The sequence below is a fragment of the Staurois parvus genome, unplaced genomic scaffold (genome assembly GCF_062004578.1).
Source record: "Staurois parvus isolate SC_StPar_1 unplaced genomic scaffold, SC_StPar_1.0 ptg002491l, whole genome shotgun sequence".
NCBI classification, from domain to species: domain Eukaryota; kingdom Metazoa; phylum Chordata; class Amphibia; order Anura; family Ranidae; genus Staurois; species Staurois parvus.
The window spans coordinates 31,927-49,355 of NW_028320287.1; the positions used below are offsets into that span (position 1 = coordinate 31,927).

The window sequence follows — 17,429 nt, forward strand, 5'->3', positions numbered from 1 at the left end:
TCTTCCCTTTGGGGGAGTCTCTTCTTCACTCTTCAGCCTTCTGCTACATATCAGAATATCTTCCCTTTGGGGGAGTCTCTTCTTCACTCTTCAGCCTTCTGCTACATATCAGAATATCTTCCCTTTGGGGAGAGCCTCTTCTCTGCTCCTCAACCTTCTGCTACATATCAGAATATCTTCCCTTTGGGGAGAGTCTCTTCTTCACTCTTCAGCCTTCTGCTACATATCAGAATATCTTCCCTTTGGGGAGAGCCTCTTCTCTGCTCTTCAACCTTCTGCTACATATCAGAATATCTTCCCTTTGGGGAGAGTCTCTTCTCTGATCTTCAGCCTTCTGCTACATATCAGAATATCTTCCCTTTGGGGGAGTCTCTTCTTCACTCTTCAGCCTTCTGCTACATATCAGAATATCTTCCCTTTGGGGAGAGTCTCTTCTTCACTCTTCAGCCTTCTGCTACATATCAGAATATCTTCCCTTTGGGGAGAGCCTCTTCTCTGCTCTTCATCCTTCTGCTACATATCAGAATATCTTCCCTTTGGGGAGAGTCTCTTCTCTGCTCTTCAACCTTCTGCTAGATATCAGAATATCTTCCCTTTGGGGAGAGTCTCTTCTCTGCTCTTCAGCCTTCTGCTAGCTATCAGAATATCTTCACCCTGACTACACATGAGGGGAGAGAATACCTGGGTTAGTTTTATCACAGAAGCCAGAGATGATCATTTCCATTACAAAAGAATCCAGAAAGGCCATATTGACCATTATAAACATCTGGCTACTACAAACATATGAAGGACATACATCAGATACATCGAAGGGCAACTCCAGCCAAACAGCTAAATAGACAATAGAATCTGATTGTCCCATCCCTCTCTGTCCTCTTTGGGGGTACTATATGGTGGGGGACCACTTATCGGTTCCCCCCCCCCCATATTCCGTTGAGGAACACAGGTCTCCTGCTCGGCAGGTTCTCCCATCACCAGTCAGCTAATTTTTTAGATATTTCGTAGCAAAGCATGTGGTTGACATTTCATCTCCTTTTGTATCTGTGAGGGGAGTGATTATGGGTGGGGGGCTCCTGGAACACAGCCCCCTTTGGAGAGGTGGGGAGACCCCTGTCTCAGCTCCCCATATCCCCATTATGTGTAAGGCACCCTGTGCCTGTTAGGGGTACAGGGTGAAATGTTCTAATATTGGTGTGGGGGTTGTTCTTTGTTCTCTGCCAAGTGGTGCATCCCATTGTTCTATTGTGTGTCTTGCTTGGGAGACGTAATGCTTCTGGCAGCCCTTCCCCCTGATGGGACGGCCTGCTGATGTGTTTCCTGTTCTGGGTGTGTATTGCCCCGCCCTGTGTATATATCTTGTATCTATGTTAAAATAAAACAGTCTATTTCCTGGCTTTCATACGAGTCTGGTGCCATCTCGTCTTGTATGGTCAGCGGTGGGGTCCGGGGATCTGTGTTCAGACAGGGAAGCGGGAGTCTAACGGAAATACCCGAGTGCGGTCGGGGTCCGGGGATCTGTGTTCGGACAGGGAAGCGGGAGTCTAACGGAAATACCCGAGTGCGGTCGGGGTCCGGGGATCTGTGTTCGGACAGGGAAGCGGGAGTCTAACGGAAATACCCGAGTGCGGTCGGGGTCCGGTTCCGTTACAGTATCTACTATATTATATACAGTATTCTGTATAATTTGAGAAGTACTTTACTGTCTAGAGCCAGACCTGAGATTAAAATACAATACGCGACCCAAAAAGACATTAGGTGCCGCTCAGGGAGGAAACTGAAGTCCAAAGTAGACTGCTGTGAGTGCTGGCGGGGGTAGGAAGCTCATCCTAGCTCCAGGCTGCAGCAACCTCAGAAGGAAAGATCCATAAGCCGCACATCAGTCCTTTGTGCATGAGGTGAGATGGTTGTCACCCCCAGCCTGGACTCCAGCCAGGCTGTAAGGGAATTCCTGTGAGATGGCTAATAGAAATGTGCATGTGCACAGCAATCTCAGCAGAATAGGGGCCAGACGTGCGCATGCACACAGAAATGCACTATTACGCACAGGCACAGTGAATATTGACGCCAGATGGACTATTTAAAGGATGCTTCTGCCTGTGCTTAGTGCTGAGTGGTCTCCAGATGTTTTCCGTGTCTTGCTGTATCCTTGTATGATCCCCTTGTTGCTGACCTGCTTGTTCCTGACCTGACTTCGGACTCTGCTCCTGCCTTGTTGCTCATTCCCGTTCCTGGCTCTGTTCCTGACCTTGGCTCTGTTCCTGACCTTGGCTCTGTTCCTGACCTTGGCTCTGTTCCTGACCTTGGCTCTGTTCCTGACTTTGGACTCTGCTCCTGCCTTGTTGCTCATTCCCATTCCTTGCTCTGTTCCTGACCTTGGCTCTGTTCCTGACTTCGGTCTCTGCTCCTGCCTTGTTGCTCATTCCCATTCCTTGCTCTGTTCCTGACCTTGGCTCTGTTCCTGACCTTGGCTCTGTTCCTGACTTCGGTCTCTGCTCCTGCCTTGTTGCTCATTCCCATTCCTGGCTCTGTTCCTGACCTTGGCTCTGTTCCTGACCTTGGCTCTGTTCCTGACTTCGGTCTCTGCTCCTGCCTTGTTGCTCATTCCCGTTCCTGGCTCTGTTCCTGACCTTGGCTCTGTTCCTGACTTCGGTCTCTGCTCCTGCCTTGTTGCTCATTCCCATTCCTGGCTCTGTTCCTGACCTTGGCTCTGTTCCTGACCTTGGCTCTGTTCCTGACTTCGGTCTCTGCTCCTGCCTTGTTGCTCATTCCCGTTCCTGGCTCTGTTCCTGACCTTGGCTCTGTTCCTGACTTCGGTCTCTGCTCCTGCCTTGTTGCTCATTCCCATTCCTGGCTCTGTTCCTGACCTTGGCTCTGTTCCTGACCTTGGCTCTGTTCCTGACTTTGGACTCTGCTCCTGCCTTGTTGCTCATTCCCGTTCCCGGCTCTGGTCCTGACTTTGGCTCTGCTCATGATTTGGTACCTCGCTGTCCGCCCGTTGATGACCTTGGCTATTCCTGTGACCTTGCTCCTGTCTCCTTTCCTGCTCGAGTGCCCGCCTGGCTGTCTACTATACCAGCTCTGCTCACCATAACCTGTTCCTGCTTGAAGTTGGCTGTGAGATCTGACACGTCACTTATCCTGAACCTGTTGTGCAAGCGGAGTGCCCTTTTAACCCAGGTGGGATTCTGGAATATCGCTACAGTTCCTGAACCGGTGGTTCGCCAGTCTCTTCAGGACTCCAACTGCAAGCTCTTCAGGCAATACCTGCTGACACTCTTGTCCCCCTGGTCCCTCAGCACCCTCTGTTCCACTCCAGCGGGGTCAGGGCTAGTGACACATGTGAGGCCGACCTCGTCATTTCATTCTCCTATCAGGTACTTGACACAGGACATGCCCCCAACACATTTCACTCCACCCCCTTGGAGCTTAATCACGGGGAACCACCAAAATACAATACTTAGATACAGCAGGAGATATCCCACCCCATAATCCTCCTGTCCCTCAGTGAAGAGGACCTCCCTTGGACCCCAATGATCAGAACTGGTTGGGGTTGAGGTAAACATGGACGGACAGCAAACCTCCCAGCCCGGCCAATCTCCTTTCAGGTGGTTGGATCTGGTCACCATGGATCATTGTGTCTCCTGCCCAGGCAGAGGGGTTTGTGGGTTATTATGGGAGGCCGTTGAGTTCATTCTGGTTTAGGTTTACTATACGAAGTACCTGAATGGCATTTTGTTTCATTGACCAACCCAATGATTGTGACTTTCTGGACTGATCCACATTTGGATTGTCCAAAGATAAATGAGAAATATGAAGATCGGTGGATCTATCTTCCTGGAGTTTATTGTCTGGATATCAGGAAATGGATTTTCAGGGAACCAGGTCCCCCCCCCCCATGTTCCTCTGTTCCAAAGAAGATGGATTGAAGAGGAAAATTTCCAGAATGCCCCTCATCTCTGCAACTTCCCCTCGGTTTCATTATTGGGGTGTTGGGTCATATTCTGGGGATGTTTTGGATATGGTATGTAGTTGTAATATTCCCATTATGCATGGTGTGGGGGAGGGGCTGGGTGTGATTTCTCTTCTCGATGTCTAATGGTGGTTGGGTGAACCTTTCATTGGTGGAACGCTCCAAAATCTTCCCTGTGTGTCATTTCCCTTTATGAGTGATTGTAATAAAATGAGACATTTCGGTGAAGTTGTGTCTCTTTATCTGGGGCAACATTGAAAATGCAAAATCCTTGAAAAATTCTGCAAGTAAAGAAAGCTCTCCAGGGATCTTCCAGGAATTCACTGAGCTCCCAGGGGCGGACTGACAACTCATGGGGCCCCCGGGCAATAGGGGATCATGGGGCCCCTGTGTACTTGCCCAAACTCAAAAAAACCTATGAAAAAGGTACCAGGGGCATCTCATGGGGCCCCCTACTGACACCGGGCCCTCGGGCAGTGCCTGGGTTTCCAAATGGTCAGTCTGCCCCTGTGAGCTCCTAAATATCAGTTCTCCCCAGCTGGACCCCAGAACTGCTCCCCCGATCCTCATCTCCATAGCATAAGAGGAAGGAGTTCTGTAGTTCCCTTATCCCTGAAGAGTACCCAACCGGCACATCCAGCATCCAGGCTCATATTCACATACGCTATATACCACAAGTACATGGACCCCCTCCAGATGATGGAGCTCAGGGGTCTCCAGTGACGGGTCCTGGTAATCCTCCATCATACAAAGACATTGGAGACAATGGTGCTCATCCAGCCTTGTGGTAAGTTTGGTGAAGACCCTTTTCTGTCCCCCCATGACTGTCCCCCGTGTACAACGTCAGCTCCATAAAGACATGGAGGACCAGTTTGGTGAGGAGGATCTCCAGTGTCCTGTACAGAGCCCTGACCTCAACCTACTGAAAGCCTTTGGGATGGATAGGAACACCGATGGTGAGCTGGGTCTTCTCATCCAACATCAGTACCTGACCTCACAAATGGGACAAATTCCCACAGACCCCCCAACATCTTCTGGAAAGTCTTCCCAAAAGACTGGAGGATGTTATGGACAATGAAGGGAGGCAACCGCCTACTGATGGCCATGGGGGGAGGGGAGGCAACTCCATATTTATAATCATAAAGGGGGGGGGGGAGGCAACCTCATATCATGGCCATGGTTCTGGAGTGGGATGTCAGAGATGTGTGATGGTCCCTCCTGGATGACATACAGTATGGATGAAGGTCAGACATCAGAAGACACGGAGGGAACTGAGGGGACATTCCTCCCAATCCGGTCTGAGTATAGACCTCTCTGTATGGTCACATCCTACCGGTTGTCTTGGCTCCTCCAACCCCTTCTCTTCCAGTATAATGATACTCCCTCCCGGTATAATGATACTCCCTCCCGGTATAATGATACTCCCTCCCGGTATAATGATACTCCCTCCTGGTATAATGATACTCTCTTCCAGTATAATGATACTCCCTCCCGGTATAATGATACTCCCTCCCGGTATAATGATACTCTCTTCCAGTATAATGATATTCCCTCCCGGTATAATGATACTCTCTTCCTATATAATAATACTCCCTCCCAGTATAATGATACTCCCTCCCGGTATAATGATACTCTCTTCCAGTATAATGATACTCCCTCCCGGTATAATGATACTCCCTCCCGGTATAATGATACTCCCTCCCAGTATAATGATACTCCCTCCTGGTATAATGATACTCTCTTCCAGTATAATGATATTCCCTCCCGGTATAATGATACTCTCTTCCAGTATAATGACACTCCCTCCCGGTATAATGATACTCTCTTCCAGTATAATGATACTCCCTCCCGGTATAATGATACTCCCTCCCGGTATAATGATACTCTCTTCCAGTATAATGATACTCCCTCCCGGTATAATGATACTCTCTTCCAGTATAATGATACTCCCTCCCGGTATAATGATACTCTCTTCCAGTATAATGATACTCCCTCCCAGTATAATGATACTCCCTCCTGGTATAATAATACTCCCTCCCAGTATAATGATACTCCCTCCTGGTATAATGATACCCCCTCCCAGTATAATAATACTCCCTCCCAGTATAATAATACTCCCTCCCAGTATAATGATACTCCCTCCTGGTATAATGATACCCCCTCCCAGTATAATAATACTCCCTCCCGGTATAATAATACTCCCTCCCGGTATAATAATACTCCCTCCCAGTATAATGATACTCCCTCCCGGTATAATAATACTCCCTCCCAGTATAATGATACTCCCTCCCGGTATAATAATAATCTCTTCCTGGGCAATAATACTCTCTAAGGCTAATTTCCCAGTACAATAATACTCTCACAGTACAATAATGTTCTCTTCTCTCTGATTGGGGTCCACTCTCTGATTGGGGTCCACTCTCTGATTGGGGTCCACTCTCTGATTGGGGTCCACTCTCTGATTGGGGTCCACTCTCTGATTCGGGTCTTCTCTCTGATTTGGGTCTACTCTCTGATTCGGGTCTTCTCTCTGATTGGGGTCCACTCTCTGATTTGGGTCCACTCTCTGATTGGGGTCCACTCTCTGATTGGGGTCCACTCTCTGATTGGGGTCGACTCTCTGATTGGGGTCTACTCTCTGATTTGGGTCTTCTCTCTGATTGGGGTCCACTCTCTGATTGGGGTCCACTCTCTGATTTGGGTCCACTCTCTGATTGGGGTCCACTCTCTGATTTGGGTCCACTCTCTGATTTGGGTCCACTCTCTGATTGGGGTCCACTCTCTGATTTGGGTCTACTCTCTGATTCGGGTCTTCTCTCTGATTGGGGTCCACTCTCTGATTGGGGTCCACTCTCTGATTCGGGTCTTCTCTCTGATTGGGGTCTACTCTCTGATTTGGGTCCACTCTCTGATTTGGGTCCACTCTCTGATTGGGGTCTACTCTCTGATTTGGGTCCACTCTCTGATTCGGGTCTTCTCTCTGATTGGGGTCTTCTCTCTGATTGGGGTCTACTCTCTGATTCGGGTCCACTCTCTGATTCGGGTCTACTCTCTGATTCGGGTCTACTCTCTGATTCGGGTCTTCTCTCTGATTCGGGTCTTCTCTCTGATTGGGGTCCACTCTCTGATTTGGGTCCACTCTCTGATTGGGGTCCACTCTCTGATTGGGGTCCACTCTCTGATTCGGGTCTTCTCTCTGATTTGGGTCTACTCTCTGATTCGGGTCTTCTCTCTGATTGGGGTCCACTCTCTGATTGGGGTCCACTCTCTGATTCGGGTCTTCTCTCTGATTGGGGTCTACTCTCTGATTGGGTCCACTCTCTGATTTGGGTCCACTCTCTGATTGGGGTCGACTCTCTGATTGGGGTCTACTCTCTGATTTGGGTCTTCTCTCTGATTGGGGTCCACTCTCTGATTGGGGTCCACTCTCTGATTTGGGTCCACTCTCTGATTGGGGTCCACTCTCTGATTTGGGTCCACTCTCTGATTTGGGTCCACTCTCTGATTGGGGTCCACTCTCTGATTTGGGTCTACTCTCTGATTCGGGTCTTCTCTCTGATTGGGGTCCACTCTCTGATTGGGGTCCACTCTCTGATTCGGGTCTTCTCTCTGATTGGGGTCTACTCTCTGATTGGGTCCACTCTCTGATTTGGGTCCACTCTCTGATTTGGGTCCACTCTCTGATTGGGGTCTACTCTCTGATTTGGGTCCACTCTCTGATTCGGGTCTTCTCTCTGATTGGGGTCTTCTCTCTGATTGGGGTCTACTCTCTGATTCGGATCTACTCTCAGACACCCAACTCAAGGAGCCCATTAAGAGCTGCAGGAAGAAATTGGGGATCTTGTGAACCCTGAAGTTAGTGGTTTGGTCTCCAGAGATTCTTCAGAAGTAGATGTGACAATGGGTCACCTGACTACATGAATGGTCCCTTTGGCATAACAGAGTGGAGTGACCCTACAAATGAAGAGAACGTACTAATAACTCATTTCTGGGTATTAGCAGCCGCCGGTCCTTAGTTACCACCGATGGTTGACTAATGAGCTAGTATCCCCAAACCTAGAAGGTGGCCAAGCATGTTAGCACACAACTGTCATCTTCTGGCTGTAATAGGTTCCCTGGGTCTCGAATGTTTGTAGGACTATGGAAACGCAGCACCAAGGTATCCGATTCATCCAAATATACAAATGACGTAAATTAGATATCAAAGGGCAACGCCGGGCAAACAGCTAAACATGGAACTGAATGTGATTGTCCCCTCCCCAGCTGTCCTATTTGGGTGCATAGACTATGGGGGTTGTCCCCTTATCAGTTCCCCTCCACCCATCTTCTCTTGAGGAACACAGGTCTCCCACCCAGAAGGTTCTCCCATCACCAGGCAGGTCATCTTGTAGATCTTTATTGGCATAGCATGCGGCTGACAGCAGAATGTGACCTCCTTCTGCATCCACTCTAGTACATGGATGATGTGAGAAGGAAACACTCTCCTTTCATCAGCAGGATCTGAGAGAAAAGCACAATACATCATTAGATACAGGGCAGATATCTCCTCCTATAACCCCCCTTGTCCCTCAGTAAAGAGGACCTCCCTTGGATCCTGCTCATTCAATGTCACCTGCCTGCCTGCCTGGGGGCCGAGGTGAAGATGGGGCTCCCCTTACGGCTGAGTGCAATGCACCCCTGAAGGTGGTAACAGAATGTGCAGTACCCAAAGCAGCACGGGTTGCCAATGGTAAGGGTGCCTGGTGATGCCCTACCCGTGGGTGGACCAGATACAGGAGGGGTCCTCCAGAGGACACATGGATCCAGGTGGATGGGCGAAGCAGGAAGCGAAGTCAGAAGCCAGATTCAGGGTCAAACACAGAACATCAATCAGGAGAAAAGGCAGGAGCGCGGTCAGGATCAAGCCGGGGTCATACACTAGTAATCGATCAGGAGTAGGCAGGAGCAGATCCGAGGGACAATCCTAGGTAGAGAGCCAGGAGAAGATACAAAGCAGGTCAAGGTCAAGCCGGGTCAGTAGCAGATATTCAGCAGGAGAATACACCCAGGAACACGGGAACAGGGGGTTGGTGATAATCCAGCAATTATTGTGAGGAGCTGCAGTCCTTATAAAGGCCACTGAGTGCCAACAATTATCGCGCCCTGCGTGTGCCGGTGCACCTTAGCCCATATGGATGTGCAATTACGTGCCGTGCGCCGATTGCACATTTTTGCGCAAATTAACGTGGCCATATTGGGCATTGGCACATTTGCCAGGGCTTCCTCATTTCTTTCCCTGACGATGACCAAATGTTGACCTCTTTGTATCCATCATTACACACAGCAGGGTCCTTTAAATCTTCTTCCGGTCAGAGGAAAGGACACCAGTTGAAGGATGGAGAGGAGCCGGTGACAGAGATAACTTCCTCTTTGTGTGGTGGGACATCAGTATCAGCCATATGAGCATTATTTGAAATGTTACCTTCCTTAGAAAAACAAAGGTCCAAAACCATGTTGTCCCTCCCTCACCACTCCTGGCATTCAGAGCAACCATAACAGACTCTTGGGGATTCTAGAAAAAGCTTCTAGAGAACAAAGTCTGAGCCAAGAGAAGACCTTCATTGTTAGTCTGAGGAGGATTACAGCATTCAGAATCCACCAGGCGATGACTACACTAATAGAGGGTAATTAATCCCTCCTTTCTGATGCATGGGGTCATGTGTGATGGACTCCTGGAAGAAGTTGAGGTAAGAGGCCTCCTGAACTTATGCTGAGACATTTAGTAAAAGACTGGTTGATGCCTCCACAGATTGGGGTCTTCTCTCTGACACCCAACTCAAAAAGCCCATTAAGAGCTGCAGTAGGAAACTGGGGTCTTGCTAATTGCTGGTTAGGTCTCCTGAGATGTAAGTTTGTGATAAATCAGATGCAGATGTGAGTAACGGTCCCCTAAGTTCAAGAATGGTCCTCTTGGCATAACACAGTGGACTGTCCCCAGAACTAAACTGAGCTTACATATGGGCTAGTATCCCCAAACCTAGAAGGTGGTCAGGCTTAGGTTAGCCTTCCATCATGCTAGCTGTAACCAGTATTCCTTACATGCTAGAGGTGATACAAGAAGTCCCCATTCTCTTTCTTCTTCTTCTTCTTCCTTCTCTTTGTTGTTGTAGTTTGATATTTAATGCACAGCCAGCAATGCCTCTTGGCTTTTCTTCCCAGTTGAGGCCTCCATGGCTTACTTACTAGAGAATCGTACTTCCCATATGTGGAGCACATGGACCTACAAGAAGCTTGGCTCTGCACCAAGTGATGGAGATGGAGACAACTCTCAGGACGACCATAATCCCTGAAAAGATGTTTATTCTAACCGTTTTCAGCTCGTGGTTCCTGTGTCCAGTCGTTGGTGTTGTACATAACCTGTGTACTGTAACTTGAATGCTTCTGATTGGCCATGCCTTTTGGTTTTCGACCTTTTATATATGTTTATTGTATGTAAAATACTAAAGAAATAAAAACATTATGGAAGAAAGAAGCCATCGCTCTCAAAGCATCCAAACTCACCTGACTGGGCTCTTCTACACCCCCGCATAGTAACAGAGTACCGGCTTCCAGGTGGAGGACAGTGGCTGCTATCAGCTGACCATGAAAGATATACCCAACGTGTACTCAACAGGTCATTGCGGTTCAAGGTGTAGGAAATAGATGAATAAATAATACACTCCTCAATGAAAAAAGAATATTCGGCTGCCGGATGGATGAAGAATAATATTCGGCTGCCGGATGGATGAAGAATAATATTCGGCTGCCGGATGGATGAAGAATAATCTTCGGCTGCTCAGACTGTCCTGTAAAATGTTACTCTGGTCTCATATTCCATGGATCTCACTATGCAAATACAGGAAGCCATGGAATCAAGTCTGATGGGGATTTGCATGTCTCTCCTCTTCATCTCTCTCTGTACTAAATCAGTAGAATCATTTATTTCATCCATTGACTCTGATCTGCACAGCCTGACAACCGGACCTCTCCGACCACAAACACGGCAAGAATGTGGTTGGTCTCCGATATCATTAGACTTGTCGCCATTCTCTTCAGCTTGGTGTCCGGTCTGACTCTGAATTCCTACATAGTCATTGTGTACGTCCGGGAATGGAGGAAGAAAAAAGGCTTCAATGTGTCTGACCAGATTGTCCTCTTGTTGGCTGTCACCGGGATCACCTACCAATGTTCTTCCACCATTGATACTCTGATATTCATTTTTGGGTCTCTCTCCCCACATAGCAGAGGACGTAATATATATTCCTTCACCTTTCATATCTTTATGATGTACGAGAGCTTCTGGAGCACAGCTTGGCTTTCCATCTATTACTGCCTGAAACTGGTCCAATGTTCCCACCGCATTTTCCTTCAATTAAAGAGAAGATTGTCCTCTTCTATTACACAGATACTCATCATCTCCTTGGTGGGATCAATCTTCATAACTCTTCCACTTCCTTGGACCTTACATTTTCATTACCATAACATGACCAATGATCCATCTGCAAATCATCATTCCATTGAAATGGATGTCCAATACGTTCCCCTCAGTATGGTTTTTGGTTCTCTTCTCCCATTTCTTCTGAGCTTCACCTGCATTGGGCTCAGTGTGAGGTCTCTCCTGAGTCACGTCCAACAGATCCGTCAGAACTCATCTCAGTTCAGCTCATCTCCACAACTAGAGGGTCACCTCCGAGCAGTCAGGACCATGATCCTTCAGGTCCTCCTTTGCTTGGCTCTGTATCTGGCTGTCTTTAGCATGATCATGTTCTCCTCATACTTAGGAATGATTGTGAGAATATTTATTTTCATCATCACTACCAGCTACCCTTCTGCTCTAGCTGTCATCTCAATCCAGGGGAACCCCAAGTTAAGAAGCAGACCCCCGACTCGTCATACAACCGCATGCAGTACATAGTATATCTGCCTCTCTGTAGATAGAGTTTCCATACATTTTATGTCTCTTTTATTTATTTCCTTTATTATTGCTTCACGGGAGAGAAGACGGGTCAGTTTTACCAAATTGCAAAAAACCCAGAAATGATCATTTCCATTAGAAAATGATTGAAAACGATGTGATTGACCTTTCTAAGCACACACCGCGGTATCGGGCTGATCCAAGATATGACTGACATATATTGGGTACTTCAAAGGCCAACTCCAACCACACAGCTCATATTGGGATGGAATGTGCTTGTCCCCTATCTGGTGGTCCTATATGGAGGTGATCCCTATCAGTTCCCCTCCCCCCATGTTCCCTCCAAGGAACACAGGTCTCCCGCCCATCAGGTTCCCCCATCATTGGTCAGGACATTTTGGGGATTTTTATTACCGTGGCATATGGTTGGCCTTTTATCTCCTTCTGTATCCACAATATGATACAAATGGGATGGGAAGGAAATACTCGACTTTCTTCCTAGAGCAGAACCTGAGAGTAACATACAATACTTCAGTGGACACAATTGGAGATATCTCTTCCCATAATCCCCCTGTCCATCAGCAAAGAGGACCTCCCTTGGACCCCAATGATCAGAACTGGTTGGGGTTGAGGTAAACATTGACTGACAGCAAACCTCCCAGCCCGGCCAGTCTCCTTTCAGGTGGTTGGATCTGGTCACCATGGATCATTGTGTCTCCTGCCCAGGCAGAGGGCTTTGTGGGTTATTATGGGAGGCCGTTGAGTTCATTCTGGTTTAGGTTTACTATACGAAGTACCTGAATGGCATTTTGTTTCGTTGACCAACCCGATGATTGTGACTTTCTGGACTGATCCACATTTGGATTGTCCAAAGATAAATGAGAAATATGAAGATCGGTGGATCTATCTCCCCGGAATTTATTGTCTGGATATCAGGAAATGGATTTTCAGAGAACCAGATTCCCCCCAAGTTCCTCTGTTCCAAGGAAGACGGATTGAGGAGGAAAAGATTCCCAGAACTCCCCTCATCTCTGCAGCTTCTCTTCTGTTTCATTGTTGGGGTGTTGGGTCATATTCTGGGATGTTTGGGATATAGTATGTTGTTGTTAATATTCCCATTATGGTGTGGGGGAGGGGCTGTGATGTCTAATGGTGGCTGGGTGAACCTTTCATTGGTGGAACTCACCATTGTGTGTCATTTACCATGTTAGGTCCTAACAATACAGAGAAGGCTAACACACGCGTACAATCAGGTGTAGTTGTGTCCCTTTGTATGGTGTAAAGAAAGCTCTCCGGGGATCTTCCAGGAATTCACTGAGCTCCTGAGTATCAGTTCTCCCCAGCTGGACCCCAGAACTGCTCCCCCGATCCTCATCTCCATAGCATAAGAGGAAGGAGTTCTGTAGTTCCCTTATCCCTGAAGAGTACCGAACCGGCACATCCAGGCTCATATTCACATACGCTATATACCACAAGTACATGGACCCCCTCCAGATGATGGAGCTCAGGGGTCTCCAGTGAAGGGTCCTGGTAGTCCTCCATCAAACAAAGACATTGGAGACAATTGTGCTCATCCAGCCTTGTGGTAAGTTTGGTGAAGACCCTTTTCTGTCCCCCCATGACTGTCCCCCATGTATAAAGCCAGCTCCATAAAGACTTGGAGGACCAGTTAGGTGTGGAGGATCCCCAGTGTCCTGTACAGAGCCCTGACCTCAACCTACTGAACACCTTTGGGATGAATTAGAATGCCGATGGCGAGCCAGGTCTTCTCATCCAACACCAGTCCTGTACTTGTGGGCTCATGACTAAAAACTCAACCATTAATGGCAGTAGGGTCATCCAACAAAGACATGGAGGACCAGTTTGTGGTGAAGGCACTTGAGTGTCCTGTACAGAGCCCTGACCTCAACCTACTGAACACCTTTGGGATGAATTTGTACGAGCCAGGTCTTCTCCACCAACATCTCCATGAAGACATGGTTTAATGTGTTTGGTGTGGAGGAACCTGATTGGCCATCAGAGTCCTGACCTCAACCTACTGAACGCCTTTGGGATGAATTTGTACGAGCCAGGTCTTCTCCACCAACATCTCCATGAAGACATGGTTTGATGTGTTTGGTGTGGAGGAACCTGATTGGCCATCGGAGCCCTGACCTCAACCCACTGAACACCTTTGGGATGAATTTGTACGAGCCAGGTCTTCTCCACCAACATCTCCATGAAGACATGGTTTGATGTGTTTGGTGTGGAGGAACCTGATTGGCCATCAGAGTCCTGACCTCAACCTACTGAACGCCTTTGGGATGAATTTGTACGAGCCAGGTCTTCTCCACCAACATCTCCATGAAGACATGGTTTGATGTGTTTGGTGTGGAGGAACCTGATTGGCCATCAGAGCCCTGACCTCAACCCACTAAACACCTTTGGGATGAATTTGTACGAGCCAGGTCTTCTCCACCAACATCTCCATGAAGACACGGTTTGATGTGTTTGGTGTGGAGGAACCTGATTGGCCATCGGAGCCCTGACCTCAACCCACTGAACACCTTTGGGATGAATTTGTACGAGCCAGGTCTTCTCCACCAACATCTCCATGAAGACATGGTTTGATGTGTTTGGTGTGGAGGAACCTGATTGGCCATCAGAGCCCTGACCTCAACCTACTGAACACCTTTGGGATGAATTTAAAGGCTGATAGTGAGCCAGATCTGCTCATCCATCATCAGTACCTGACCACAAATGGGCACGAATTCCTACAGGCACCTTCTAAAATCTTGTGAAAAGCCTTTCCAGAGGAGTGGAGGATGTTGTGGCCACAAAGGGGGCAACTCCATATTAATGCCTATGGGGGACTCTATAAAACAACCCATGTCCAGCCGCATAAAGACATGGAGGACCAGTTTGTGGTGGAGGAACTCGGGTGTCCTGTACAGAGCCCGACCTCACCCTACTGAACGCTGACTTTGTTCTCGATGCCCAATGTGGGGGCCAACATGGCAGCCAGATCTTCTCATCCAACATCAGTACCTGACATGACAAATCTGCAGAGATTCCTCCAGACAGCCTCTGAAATCTGCAGGAAAGTCCTCCTGGAAGAATGGTGGAGGGTACAGCAAGCTAGAGAGGAGCTCCATATGAATTGTCATGGGGGGGGCCTTCATAGGGTTGGGGGGAGGGGTGGTGACCATGGAATGGAATGAGGGTGCAATGGTCAGGGGTCCAGAAAGTCCTCCCCCCAGGATGAGATGCAGGATGTATGAAGGATGGACGTCAGAAGACACAGAGGGACATTTATCACAGCAAGGTAAGTCCAGAAGTGTCAGAGTATCCTCTTCTATCTCATCCAATAATACTCTCTAGGGTCGCTCTTCCAGAATAATACTCTAGGGTCGCTCTTCCTGTATAATACTCTAGGGTCGCTCTTCAGGTATAATACTCTAGGGTCACTCTTCCTGTATAATACTCTAGGGTCGCTCTTCCTGTATAATACTCTAGGGTCGCTCTTCATGTATAATACTCTAGGGTCGCTCTTCCTGTATAATACTCTAGGGTCGCTCTTCCAGAATAATACTCTAGGGTCGCTCTTTCTGTATAATACTCTAGGGTCGCTCTTCCAGAATAATACTCTAGGGTCGCTCTTCCTGTATAATACTCTAGGGTCGCTCTTCCTGTATAATACTCTAGGGTCGCTCTTCATGTATAATACTCTAGGGTCGCTCTTTCTGTATAATACTCTAGGGTCGCTCTTCCAGAATAATACTCTAGGGTCGCTCTTCCTGTATAATCCTCTAGGGTCGCTCTTCCAGAATAATACTCTAGGGTCGCTCTTCATGTGTAATACTCTAGGGTCGCTCTTCATGTATAATACTCTAGGGTCGCTCTTCATGTATAATACTCTAGGGTCGCTCTTCCGGAATAATACTCTAGGGTCGCTCTTCCTGTATAATACTCTAGGGTCGCTCTTCATGTATAATACTCTAGGGTCGCTCTTCATGTATAATACTCTAGGGTCGCTCTTCATGTATAATACTCTAGGGTCGCTCTTCAGGTATAATACTCTAGGGTCGCTCTTCCGGAATAATACTCTAGGGTCGCTCTTCAGGTATAATACTCTAGGGTCGCTCTTCCGGAATAATACTCTAGGGTCACTCTTCCTGTATAATACTCTAGGGTCACTCTTCCTGTATAATACTCTAGGGTCGCTCTTCATGTATAATACTCTAGGGTCGCTCTTCATGTATAATACTCTAGGGTCGCTCTTCCGGAATAATACTCTAGGGTCGCTCTTCCTGTATAATACTCTAGGGTCGCTCTTCATGTATAATACTCTAGGGTCGCTCTTCATGTATAATACTCTAGGGTCGCTCTTCATGTATAATACTCTAGGGTCGCTCTTTCTGTATAATACTCTAGGGTCGCTCTTCCAGAATAATACTCTAGGGTCGCTCTTCCTGTATAATCCTCTAGGGTCGCTCTTCCAGAATAATACTCTAGGGTCGCTCTTCATGTGTAATACTCTAGGGTCGCTCTTCATGTATAATACTCTAGGGTCGCTCTTCATGTATAATACTCTAGGGTCGCTCTTCATGTATAATACTCTAGGGTCGCTCTTCATGTATAATACTCTAGGGTCGCTCTTCCTGTATAATACTCTAGGGTCGCTCTTCCGGAATAATACTCTAGGGTCGCTCTTCCTGTATAATACTCTAGGGTCGCTCTTCATGTATAATACTCTAGGGTCGCTCTTCATGTATAATACTCTAGGGTCGCTCTTCATGTGTAATACTCTAGGGTCGCTCTTCCTGTATAATACTCTAGGGTCGCTCTTCATGTATAATACTCTAGGGTCGCTCTTCCTGTATAATACTCTAGGGTCGCTCTTCATGTATAATACTCTAGGGTCGCTCTTCAGGTATAATACTCTAGGGTCGCTCTTCATGTATAATACTCTAGGGTCGCTCTTCATGTATAATACTCTAGGGTCGCTCTTCATGTGTAATACTCTAGGGTCGCTCTTCATGTATAATACTCTAGGGTCGCTCTTCCTGTATAATACTCTAGGGTCGCTCTTCATGTGTAATACTCTAGGGTCGCTCTTCCTGTATAATACTCTAGGGTCGCTCTTCATGTGTAATACTCTAGGGTCGCTCTTCATGTGTAATACTCTAGGGTCGCTCTTCATGTGTAATACTCTAGGGTCGCTCTTCATGTATAATACTCTAGGGTCGCTCTTCATGTGTAATACTCTAGGGTCGCTCTTCATGTGTAATACTCTAGGGTCGCTCTTCATGTGTAATACTCTAGGGTCGCTCTTCATGTATAATACTCTAGGGTCGCTCTTCCTGTATAATACTCTAGGGTCGCTCTTCATGTATAATACTCTAGGGTCACTCTTCATGTATAATACTCTAGGGTCGCTCTTCAGGTATAATACTCTAGGGTCGCTCTTCATGTATAATACTCTAGGGTCGCTCTTCATGTGTAATACTCTAGGGTCGCTCTTCATGTATAATACTCTAGGGTCGC

The 17,429-nt window shown here is 47.6% G+C and overlaps 1 protein-coding gene across 1 annotated transcript; it reads left to right on the forward strand.

The window, feature by feature from the left end:
* Positions 1–10,997: 10,997 nt before the first annotated feature.
* Positions 10,998–11,903, forward strand: LOC149430728 (taste receptor type 2 member 9-like). Its single transcript, XM_089666048.1, has one exon. The coding sequence runs from the start codon at positions 10,998–11,000 to the stop codon at positions 11,901–11,903; it is 906 nt and encodes a 301-aa protein (XP_089522174.1).
* The last annotated feature ends 5,526 nt before the right edge of the window (positions 11,904–17,429 follow it).

Bases quoted from the DNA above. Each gene is read 5' to 3' on its own strand.
- LOC149430728 (XM_089666048.1), top strand. From the start codon at position 10,998: ATGTGGTTGGTCTCCGATATCATTAGACTTGTCGCCATTCTCTTCAGC.